Source organism: Microcaecilia unicolor, chromosome 1 (assembly GCF_901765095.1).
Source record: "Microcaecilia unicolor chromosome 1, aMicUni1.1, whole genome shotgun sequence".
NCBI classification, from domain to species: Eukaryota; Metazoa; Chordata; class Amphibia; order Gymnophiona; family Siphonopidae; genus Microcaecilia; species Microcaecilia unicolor.
Window position 1 is genome coordinate 40,760,154 of NC_044031.1, and position 12,827 is coordinate 40,772,980.

The 12,827-nt window shown below is 44.7% G+C and overlaps 1 protein-coding gene across 1 annotated transcript in view; it reads left to right on the forward strand.

Moving 5' to 3' along the window:
• LOC115466020 (zinc finger BED domain-containing protein 4-like) overlaps positions 1-12,827 on the forward strand; it is a 65,737-nt gene that overhangs the window by 40,016 nt on the left and 12,894 nt on the right. The window contains exon 2 of the mRNA XM_030197010.1: positions 2,029-2,122. Within this exon, the coding sequence (XP_030052870.1) occupies positions 2,029-2,122 (94 nt within the window). The remainder of the gene's footprint in view (positions 1-2,028; positions 2,123-12,827) is intronic.

Below are 12,827 nucleotides of genomic sequence, written 5' to 3' on the forward strand. Positions count from 1 at the left end.
TTTTGTGTATACCTTACCTTGATTTGTACCTGTCTTTTTCAGGGCACAGACCGTATAAGTTTGCCCTGCCTCCCACCACCGGCTTTGGCACAGACCATATAAGTCTGCCCAGCACTATCCCCACCTCCCAACCACCAGCCCTGGGTGATGTCATCACCTGGTGGAGCTGCCGATCCCTTGTTTCAGAAACCTCTGGAACAGATTTCTGAGCTGTGTGCCAGAGTTTCTGCTCATCAGAGTGCTTCAGTTCTTTCAAAAGCATGCTTCAACCTTGGGAAGGATGGGTGGGATTGTGTGGCTGTTGGATTCTGCTGTCCAGGGAGAACAGCCATTACAGGAGTGCAACTTCACTTTCATATATATATATATATATATATATGAGAAATTATACAGCTTCCCAAACTGAATGTAGCACTTTACAACTGTGGCTATTGTGATCCTGCTTGTCCATAGAGAAAGTGAAGTTGCATCAGTGTTGTTTGGATTATGTGAGAGAAAAAGTTGAGAAAGTTCGTTGATTCACTTTTTCTTAAATATATATTTGTAGAACTCGCTTACACTCCAGAGTAGGATGTTTTGGTTGATAAACATTCAGCTGTGGCGGTGGGAAGAAAAACGGGCAGCATGATTGATTGATATGAAATTTAGAAACTACTTGGGTAGGTAGTGAACGAAAGCTTGCAATTCAGTAACCCGACATATGGATGTAATAGTGAAGAGGAGCAAAGTTTTTCATGAGAAGAATTTTGACTCTAGTAGTTGAAATAGCAGAGTCATAAGGTGTGAGACATAAGGTTGAGGTCACATTTTTGTTTTGAGGGGACTACTAACTTATCGTTTCTATAGCGTTACTAAACGTACCAGGGCTGTACACTTGAACATGTAGGAGACAGTCCCTGCTCGACAAAGCTTAATCAGGCCAGGCAAACAGGACAGGTAAGGACGTTACTAAGGTGGGAATGATAAACAGACATGGGTACTGAACAAGTGAATAGGGGTTAGGAATTAAAAGCAGCTTTAAAAAGGTGGGCTTTTAGCCTAGATTTGAAGACTGCCAGAGATGGCGTTTCACGTACTGACTCAGGAACTCTATTCCAGGTGTATGGTGCAGCAAGATAAAAGGAACTCTGGAGTTGGCAGTGGAGGAGAAGGGTACAGATAAGAGAGATTTTACCCTGATGAATGGAGTTCCTGAGGAGGAGTGTAGGGAGAGATATGAGTAGAGAGGTACTGAGGAGCTGAAGAGTGAATGCACTTTGTAAGTCAGTAAGAGGAGTTTATATTGGCAGTCTCATTTGAGTGGTCTCTAGAGTTCTGTCAGTTTGTCCTGCAGACCACCATTTTCTAGTTAAAATACTGTATTACCTTTGAAAAAGGTTTAGTAGCAAAATGGTTTCAGCCATCCATGAGTACACTACAGTAAGGTGCGTTCTTTTCCAGTACTTTTAACATACAGTCAATAAAATATTTTGAAATTGCAGAGTTAACAATTGCTTCTATCTTGGTCCAGGCACTTGGAAGTGTTCTGCTTGTTTCTGAATCAGAAAACAACTTCTTCGGCAAGACAGAAGTGTGGTCCATTGACTTATAACTATTATGATATTTAATGGTATGGAAAGAAAAATCATCTTTTCTTTGCAAGCATTGTGTCTGTCAGTTATTACACGAAAATTCTGAAGATGAGCTGTCTCCTTAAACTTTTTATGCTTACCGGAGTCTGTGAGATTGTAAATCACCGGTACCTTAATTGGCCCAAGTGATAACAGGTGTCAGGTCTGCAAAGTAAGCACTTGGCTCCCTAGTTTTCTCAGCCCCTTCAAAAGGAGGGAAATTATTTTCTCATTTCCTTCACAAAGTGGCACTTGTGTTTTGGAATTTTATTCTGTTCTCCAGTAGGTCATGGGTTAATATGATGTTCCTTCTCTTTCCTTGAATGAAGAAACTTTGGTCAAATAAAAGTGAATCGTGTATCAATGATAATTGCTTTCTACTCAAATTTAACCACCTCTTTCTTTCCTTTAACTGAAGGTGAGCAGGGGAGCGGACCTATATGGAGAGATTTCCACTGAGGTAGCCCTACAGGGACCCAGAGCACGTGCAGTGGTCACGGAGCGGACAGCAAGTGAGTGGAGATTTCCAGAGCAAAAAGGGAAAAGAGATCAGCTGTGCAAAATGTACCTCTGGAGTCTGGCACCTCTCTCTGTCTTTAGCACCTCCCATCTGTCCAGACTGACCAATAATCAGTAGCCGCGATATTAGACAGGGGCAAATTAGTATGAAATCTGTAACACATATGACAAAAGATCAGCATTAAGCACATAAGCGTTGCCATACTGGGACAGACTTGAAAGTCCATCAAGTCCAGTATCCTGTTTCCAACAGTGGCCAGTCCAGGTCAGAAGTACCTGGCAAGATTCCCAGAACAGTAACAGATTTTATGCAGCTTATTCTAAAATATGCAGTGGATTTTCCCAAGTCCATCTTAATAATGGACTTTTCTTTTAGGAAATTATCCAAACCTTTTTTTAAACCCCGCTGACTGCTTTTACCACATTCTCTGGCAACGAATTCCAGAGCTTAATTACACTGTAGCCTATCCATTGCCTCGGGTACAAAAAAAAAAAGTATCAGTATATAATATGTAAACTGCTTTGATTGTAATCACAGAAAGGCAGTCCCCTTTTCCTTCTCATTCTTGCACCTGTCTAGTTTTATTGTACAAGAAACTCACTCTTAAATAGCATGGTCCTTTTCCCCCACATGTATTGCTTCATGGTTCCTTATGAATGACTGTTGTTTGTGTATACTAATTTGCCCCTGGTGCAAATTTTAAGAGTCAAAACTTAGCAAAAGTTGGGTTATCTGGACTTCTATAATATGTTAAAGATTTTAGGTTTTTAAATGCAACAGTGAAGCCCACTGGCATAGCAAGGGGGGGCGGGAGGGGCGGTCCGCCCCAGGTGTGAGCTCAAGCAGGGTGCTTCTTGCCAGCTCCCCCCCCCCCCCGGGTGCACCACGATGACACCCCCCCCCAGACCCAGTGCCTACCCTGAACTCCGTCTAAGCTCCCGCACCCTACCTTTTAAAAATGCTCAGAAACCGAGGCGAGGCGCAGCGCCTCGCGCCTGCAAGTAAAAGAAGTATGGATGGATCGTCTCATCGTCGATCGGGCCTTCCCTCGCTCTGGCTGTCCCGCCCTTGCGGAAATAGGAAGTTGTGTCAGCGGAGGGCGGGACAGACAGAGCGAGGGAAGGCCCGATCGACGATGAGACGATCCATCCATACTTCTTTTACTTGCAGGCGCGAGGCGCTGCGCCTCGCCTTGGTTTCTGAGCATTTTAAAGGTAGGGTGCGGGAGTTTAGACGGAGTTCAGGGTAGGCACTGGGTCGGGGGGGGGGATGTCATCGTCCTGCATCCGGGGGGGGGGGGGCGCAATGGCGAACCGCCCCGGGTGGCAGCCCCCCTTGCTACGCCACTGGTGAAGCCCCTGTCATGGCTGATTCTTGTGTTTTGATGATATGTGTCCCTTGTTCCTGCAGGCTGATTAATAGTCACGGAATGGTTTCCCTTATCTTGTGAATAGGCATGTTGGCCATGGGCACGGAAAGGATTCCTCCACTAAGAAAAAGAAAACTTTTGCCTAAAAAAAAAAATAAATAAAAACCTTGGAGGACACACCAGAAGGAGCCCAAAAGGAGAACGTGCCCTTTTAAAACAGGACTGATGGTAGCCTTACCATAAGGGGACAGAGCACTACATACCCAAGTTTATATTCCTCGCTTTCTAGATGGGTATAGGAATATGGAAATGCACTACCAACCTCATTTCACCCCCCCCCTTTTTTTTTCGATTAAAAATAGCATAAAAATTTATCTCTTAACTCGTTTATACTTCATACAATAATCACTCAATATAATTTATCGGCCGTCATCTACTATGCTATGCCATGCTATTCCAATGTGCTCTGTTCATCAGCATGCTCACGTATGATGTGAAAAAGTGAATACTGGGTTTGGAACCATCATCGCACATGGGAGTGGAGGAGGAGTGGCCTAGTGGTTAGGGTGGTGGACTTTGGTCCTGGGGGTCACTCCTTGTGACTCTGGGCAAGTCATTTAACCCTCCATTGCCCCATGTAAGCCACATTGAGCCTGCCATGAGTGGGAAAGCGCGGGGTACAAATGTAATAAAATAGATACTATTGGAGATTCTACATGGAATGTTGCTACTATTGGAGATTCTACATGGAATGTTGCTATTCCACTAGCAACATTCCATGTAGAAGGCTGCGCAGGCTTCTGTTTCTGTGCAGGACGTCAGACTCACAGAAGCAGAAGCCTGCGCGGCCACATTGGTGATCTGCAAGGGCCGACTTCTACATGGAATGTTACTAGTGGAATAGCAACATTCCATGTAGAATCTCAAATAGTAGCAACAGTGGAGGAGTGGCCTAGTGGTAATGGAGGAGTGGCCTAGTTGTTAGGGTGGTGGACTTTGGTCCTGGGGAACTGAGGAACTGAGTTGGATTCCCACATCAGGCACAGACAGCTCCTTGTGACTCTGGGCAAGTCACTTAACCCTCCATTGCCCCATGTAAGCCGCATTGAGCCTGCCATGAGTGGGAAAGCGCGGAGTACAAAAATGTAACAAAAATAAATAAATATGTTCCATTGATGAATCATACGCGTGGTCACAATAGCCTAAACTGGAATCGCTATTGGTTGAGCTAGTAGAGATGCCCAATTAAACAAGTTGTCAAACTGACACCCCAAGATTAAATAAGTTAACAAAAATAGTCAATGAAGATATACCAACTCCACATCTAATAGTAAGTATGTAGGAATAATTCACTTATCTGTTCCGTATTTGGTTCCAATAGGATAGCTGCCAACCATTAAATAAGATGTGCTGTCTAAAACCAGCTTCCCAAATGTTGAAAACTTCAGTGTAACATAGTAACATAGTAGATGACGGCAGAAAAAGACCTGCACAGTCCATCAAGTCTGCCCAACAAGATAACTCATATGTACTACTTTTTGTGTATACACTACTTTGATTTGTACCTGTGCTCTTCAGGGCACAGACCGTATAAGTCTGCCCAGCACTATCCCCGCCTCCCAACCACCAGCCCCTCCTCCCAACCACCGGCTCTGGCACAGACCCTATAAGTCTGCCCAGCACTATCCTCACCTCCCAACCATCAGCCCTGCCTCCCAACCACCGGCTCTGGCACAGACCGTATAAGTCTGCCCGGCACTATCCCCGCCTCCCAACCACCGGCTCTGGCACAGACCGTATAAGTCTGCCCAGCACTATCCCCGCCTCCCAACCACCATTTGCTTATTTCTAATCTGAAGAAGATGGGCAACCCCCGAAAGCCAGTCAAGAAATGTCCAAGTTATGTCCAATAAAAAAAAGATATCATCTCATTTTCTTTTCCATGTCTTATTTTGTTTTATTTCTATTGATTACCTATCCGATACTGTGGAAGCCAAAAATGTCTCCGAAATGTTCATTAAAAAAATCCAAACATATAGGTCCTTCTTATTAAAAAAAAAAATGCTAAAAATATAGATACATTGAAAAAAATTGAGCTGTGAGTGTGATTTGTCATAAATACAGAGGGTTAATATTTTTTTTTTCTGTGCCTGTTTATGCTGTGTGTTAAAAGCGTTTGTGTTGATCGTACTTACTGTACTTACGCACCCTACTGCTTTTTAAGTGTGCCTAAGACTGGATGGAGCTGAGGTGCAGATGCACGCTCAGAGTACACACTTATACCTTTATAGCTGTTAATTTGTGGATGGGCATTTTCATGCTATTGGGGCTGGATGTGGGAGCCTGTTCTGAAAAGGCCCAGAGGTGTCCCGTTATAAAATTATTCTCACGGGGATAGTTTATTGCACAGAGGATATAAAATAATTTAGTTCTCCACAAATTCTTATTCTGGTACTTAAACTGAAGATAAATGCATTTTTTCCCTCCTTTATCTCTTTTGTGCTCTCTTCTTGCCTGTCTTTTTTGTTTTCTGGTTCTCCTGTTCATTTTATTATTTCTGTTTATACTTGTCCCCTTCCTTTCTTCCTCTCTCCACTGATGTAAAGAACAATTTATGAAATGAATATGACATGAAAAAAACCCGTCCCTTAGTTACCTTTGTTTAATCTCATTTCTCACCACCTTCAATTCTCCACTTTTCCAGCCCTTTAGCTCAGTCCATCTTCTCTCTCCCATCTCTTATCCTTCATCTCCTTGTTCCCTATGCTGCCACATCACTGCTTTTTAATCTGTTTGTTCTCTTTTTTTCATGCCGCTTTTGTGTCTTCCCTCTCCCCATCTCTTCTCCATCTCAGTGTTCCCGATTCCCAACTCTTTGACTTCCTTAGGCCTCTTCCGTCATCAAAACATATACCACCGAGACTTAATTTTGGGGGCAACAGCTTGGAAGGTAGGTTCAGTACTTCTTTTCACTCCAGAACAGCAGGGTGTATTCTGCTCCAGCCCTTTCCTTTCCAGGAAGCCTGAAGTAAAGAGGCGGGGAGAGAGGAGCTTGGCCTGCTCCACCCCCTTTGCCCAAATCCATAGTTTTATAACCTTTTTGTCAACAAAGGCCTGCTTACCACCGAGTATTTCATATTGCTAACTGAACTTCGCAGCCTCAATTCCCCTGTCTTAGTCTTTTCCCAACCCCCCCACCTCTTCTTACTTCAGGGCCTCCCTCTTTACTTTTTTCCCCAAATGCCAGCCTTTATGTCCCTTTTTAACGCTTCCTGCCACTCCATCTCTAAAGTCCCGCCTTATCTGGGGAGGAGAGTGAAAGCAGCCACTACAAGCTTGAGGGGAGCAGGCACCACAAGGAACAGTCAGAGCATTGCATTTCTAGCCCCAGCAATTGCCTCTCCTCCTTTTTCTCCTACCCTAAGCAGGCCAACCAGGAGGGTAGGGTAGGTTCAAGTGGGTGTTAAAGTAGATCGTCACAAGTAACAAAGCTGGCTTCTCTTAAGTGAGTGGCAGGTAATTTTTATCTCTTGCAGTTCAGGCTCTCTTGTCCCAGGGGTACATACACCTCAGGGTGAGAACCACCAGTTTAAGGTAACCTTGGAGCGGAGAATCAGAAAATTCTGGGACTAAACATACACAGGGCAATTCTATAAGTGGGCATAGTTATGTGCATCTTGTGCGCACAAGTGGCGCCTTAATTGGCGCACACGCAGTTTACTATGCACTATTATATAAGATAACGCTTAAGTGCCTTAGCACATAACTGTAAGGGAGGACGTACACATGGGCAAAGCATGGACATGTCTCCAAATGATGGGTCCCTTTTACAAAGCGGCGGTATGCCCAATTGGGCTTACGGCACGCTAACCTGAAGCTACCAACAGCAGTAGTTCCTTCCCCAGCGTGCACCATTTAATGCTCTAGGGAAAATCAGCCCATATTTTTTAGTGTGACACTAAACCGGTGGTACTCAGGCAGTGCCACGTGCTACATGGTTACTGCCAGGCTAGCGCGGAAGCCCGTACCGCAACTAAGTGCTTCACCTCGCACGACCATGCAGTAAGAGCAGTCTTGCCGCATGACCTTGGCTAGTTTCAGCCTTTTTTAACCCGCTGCGGTAAAAAGGGCCTAGTACTATCAGTTAAACGCAGAGCATGGCGCGCTTAGGTGCGCTCGTTGACACCTGCCATTCACCTGGCGTAAATGACTGCGCCTAAATGTAAGCATGCTAATGTTGACTTAAGCTAGCATTCTATAACGGTACAGTACAGTCTCGATTAACCGCCCTTCGTTAATCTGACCATCTGACATATCCGAAAGACCCCTCCCCGTGACGTCGCATTTATTTCTATTAAAAATCTTTTAGAACGGTTTTTGAAAATAGGAACTCTGCCTTTGTTTATGCAGCATTTTCCTTAATATCCGACTTTTCACTTGTCCAACAATAGGTCGGTCCCGTTTATGTCAGATAAGCGAGACTGTACTATATCTTGGCACTCTATGTGCAGCATCGGAGTGCCTAACTTTATGCGCTAAGATATATCATGGCCCCCCATAATCATTGAAATGTGAAAAAACGACATCTATTTTAAATCTACTTGCAGCACAAAGTAACTTACCTGTAAAAGCCTCTTTTTCCTGTCCTAGTTTCCCACAAGCTGCAGTGCTGACTAATGATGACCATCTGCCAAATGTCTGTGGCTTTATAGTGCCAGACACTTGTGTCACACCAGTACTATATCACAGGCATTGTGACATCACCTTCAGTACAAAGCATTGTCTGGAAACCGCTTGCCTGTTATTGTCCTGAAATTGTTTTAACATTCTATATTCTTCTGGTTCTACTGCTTCAATACCTTTTGTGGTAAGTAGACATCCACGTTTGAGGCAGCATCTTTCCCAATTTTTGAGAATTGATTTCGAACCCAAAGAGTAATTTCCTGATTAAATACAATAGATTTGCTTGTAACAGCAGTGAACAGAATCTAGTGTACTTCTGATCTTTGCCCATAGGTCATGTCAAAACATTTGAATTTGAGGACAACGACATAATACAAGGAAAACGTTAGAAAATAAGAATTGCCAGGCTGGGTCAGGTGAAAGTTCCCCAGCATCTTTATCTCAAACAGCGGCCAATCCAGGTCGCACGTACCTGGCAGGATCGCAAAAAGTAGGTGGTTTTCTGTGCTACTTACCACCAGGGATAAGCATTGGCTTTCCCCAGGTTCTGCCTTAATGGTTTATAAACTTTTCCTCTACCTTGTGGTGAAAATATTAAGTGGAACGGAACTCTTTAAATAATCCAGGAATTTGAGACCTTTGAAAAGATGATAAAATACTTTGACAACAAAAAGAAAGGACTTAACAAAGATCAGAGTTTCCTATCCTATATAATAATTTGCACCTCCAATGTTCTACGTCTGGATGCGTGGGTTCTGGATGCCATTGGTCCGCCCTCGCGTCAGAACGTGATGACATCAGAGGGCGGATCAATGAGAGGAAAGGAAACCAGCACCAGCCACCAAAAGAACGTTGGAGGTGAGGATTCAATCGATGGAGAATCGCCCCCCCCTCCCTCCCCCCCCCCCGTCCTCCGAGTTCCAGGCCCCCCCCCTCTTCTTCGAGTTCCAGGCCCACCTCCCTCCCCTCCCCTCCCCTCCCCTCCCCTCCGAGTTCCATGCCCCTGTCTTCGGAGTTCCAGACCCCCGCGCCTCTCTCCCTCCCTCTCAGTGGCAGCCCGACCTGCGTTGGCCGCCCTCCTCTCGCAGTCCTGCGCCTGCCCCTCAAGTTCCTGCGTGCCGGCTGTAATTTTAAAGTTCTTACCTCGGTGTACGCCGGCAGCAGTATAAGTGGAGCAGGCACGGTGCTTCAGCCTGCCTTCCCTTCTGTCTCAGCTGTGGCTCTGGTCCCGCCCTTCTGGAAACAGGAAATGAGGGCGGGACCAGAGGTACAGCTGAGACAGAAGGGAAGCAGGCTGAAGTGCCGTGCTTGCTCGACTTACACTGCTGCCGCCGGACCATGAGGTAACAACTTTTAAATTACAACCGGCATGCAAGAAGGCGAGGGGCAGGCGCAGGACTGCGAGAAGAGGGCAGCCAACGCAGGTCGGGCTGCCACTGAGAGAGAGGGAGGGAGGCGTGGGGGTCTGGAACTCCGAAGACAGGGGGCATGGAACTCGCAGGGGAGGGGAGGGGGGCATGGAACACGCAGGGAAGGAGGGCCTAGAACTCGGAGGGGAGGAGAGGGAGGTAGGGAGAGGGGCCTGGAACTTGGAGGGGAGGGAAGGGAGGGGGTCATGGAACTCAGAGCCCGTACGTGATAATGAGCGATAAGTCAAACTGAGAATGGCTGCAAGGCAGCAACTGACGCCACAACTATCCGTTGACGTTCTGAATACTGTGCCACTCAAAATACATTGGGCAAGCGCTGATCTCGCAAGACAACTCATTGCTGACGTCCCGATACAGCTGGCAGGGTTTACAAGACTATTGAACAGATGTCAACAGGCTGCAGTAATGTTCTGATATAGTTTCTCAGACTCTATCAACTGAAAAATAGGGGGCTCTCTCTCTCTCACACACACACACACTCTGTGTCACACATATACACTCTCACTCATCCTCTCTCTCACACAAACTTTCTCTATCAAACACACACACTTTCTCTAAAACATACACACTCTGTCTCTCACACTCTTTCTCTCTCTCACACTCTCTCTGTGTCTCACTCTACATACACACTCTCTCTCTATAACACACACTGTCTCTCTCTCACACACACACACACTCTCTCTCTCTGTCTCTCACACACACTCTCTGTCACAGACACACTCTATCACACACACTCTCTGTCTCTCACATACACTCTGCCACACTCTATCACACTCTCTCTCTGTCACACACACACACTCTCTGTCTCACACACACACTCTCTGTCTCACACACACTCTGTCTCTCACACTCTTTCTCTCTCTCACACTCTCTCTGTGTCTCACTCTACATACACACTCTCTCTCTATAACACACACACTCTCTCTCTATAACACACACTGTCTCTCTCACACACACACACACACACACACTCTCTCTCTGTCTCTCACACACACTCTCTGTCACAGACACACTCTATCACACACACTCACTCTCTGTCTCTCACATACACTCTGCCACACTCTCTATCACACTCTCTCTCTGTCACACACACACACTCTCTGTCTCACACACACTCTGTCTCTCACATACACACACACTCCATCTCTCACACACACTTTCTCTCACATACACACTCTCTCTCAAACATACACACTCCGAGGAAAACCTTGCTAGCGCCCGTTTCATTTGTGTGAGAAACTGACCTTTTTTAGTTACATTTTACATTTTAGACTCCCTGAGCCAGTACGTCAGGCTCAGTCTCTGGCTGTCTTCAAGTCTAGGCTTAAAGCCCACCTCTTTGCTACTGCTTTTGACTCCTAACCATGACTCTCTTACTCAACACCCTCACTTATCACCCCTACCACTGCAATTTCCCCACCCCTAGCTGTCTGTTCGTCTGTCCAATTTAGATTGTAAGCTCTGTTGAGCAGGGACTGTCTTTTCATGTTCATTTGTACAGCGCTGCGTAAGTCTAGTAGCGCTATAGAAATGTTTAATAGTAGTAGTAGTAGTACATTATATTTCACTTACATATTCAGATATGTCATCTTTTGATCATACCGTTCAGGCATTCAAATTTGAATGTATTATTTATTACCTTTTGGAATGGACTAAAGCAGCAGGCACACTACTAAAGCCTGTGAGAATTTTTTTTCTTTTGGTAAAACAGCACAAGAATGCACAGTTTTGCCACACTGTAGTATATAGGCCCCTAAATTTGTACCTGGAGCTGTGAAGAGTGAGGTGACTTGCCACAGTAGAAGAAGCAGGATTTTGTTTTTTTAATTTGGATTTGCTCACACCTTTTTCAGTAGTAGTTCAAGGTGAGTTGCATTCAGGTACACTGGATATTTCTCTGTCCCTGGAGGGACACAATCTAATTTTGTACCTGAGGCAATGAGGGCTAAGTGACTTGCCCAAGATCACAAGAAGCAGTGGTGGGATTTGGGTGTCAAGACGGGTACTCTAACCAGTAGGCCACTTCTCCACTGGTGTTCAACCCACTGTCCAACTCAATAGGGTTTACCTCCTTTCTTAAAAGGATATACTTCTTTCTCAGCTCTTTGTTTTCTGTTGCCAGCCAAACCAATTCTGTGTAGGAATTATTAATATTTAAACAATGAGGCATCCGTATTAGTTTATAACCTGCATCATTGTAGATAATTATTTTTTTTTGTAATAACTTTTAAAGGATTGAGGAATTATGCATAACTTGTACCTTTTTATGAGGAAAAGGCTTTGCCAAGATCAGTCATGCTGTGGCTGAGCTCTCAAAACAGGTTAATTGGTGCACACATCCCTTCTAGTGACCTTACGTCAGTGTCAGATGTGCTGCCATGTTATTGATGTCCACATTAACTCTCTAATTCTGTAAAGGTTGCCAAAAATTACGCGTTTAAATTGGTACGCGTGCCCAACTTCCACACGCAATTTAAGTGAATGAGCCAATTAGTGCTAGTAATTGGCTTTTTAACAAGCAATTATCGACACTAATTAGATTTAATTTTTAGTTATGCGTGCAAAGTAGGTGTGGGATGTGCATCTAAATTTTACGCGTGGCCCAAAAAAGGTGGCGCGGAAATGGGAGGGCAGTGGGCGCTTTTGGGCGAAGCGTAGGCGTGGTTTTGAGTTAGGTACATAATTGGGGCATCGTGCGTGAATTTAGGTGTGAACATTTACACCCTGTTTTTGTTGCTGCAAACGGTACCTACATTTATGCATGACTCCAGTTCCTAAGCGCTATTCTATAAACCACGCCGCTCATAGAATAGTGCTTTGTTCAGCACCAATTTGTTTTATTTTTATTTTTTAGCGCTGTGTATAGAATTCACCCCCCCAAAGGGAGTAATTCTGTAACAGTGTGCCTTCGTCTTGGCGCCTATTTGGAGCTGCTTCTTTAAAGGAAAATCTGATATAAAATGTTCACGCCTAGGTTGGCAAAGAAATGCATAAATGCATAAATGATCATTCTTCTGTGCGCTTTGCTCAGATTCTGCCCATGTGTATACCCATCTTCAAACCACGCTATCACATTTAGGTACCAATTTATGTGCACACATGCACATGTATATAGAATCCAGCTATATATTTTCTTATATAAATTGATGGGAAACATATATAGCTGGATTGTGTTTTAATGAGTTTCTGTATAGAAAAAAACTTGAGACCACATT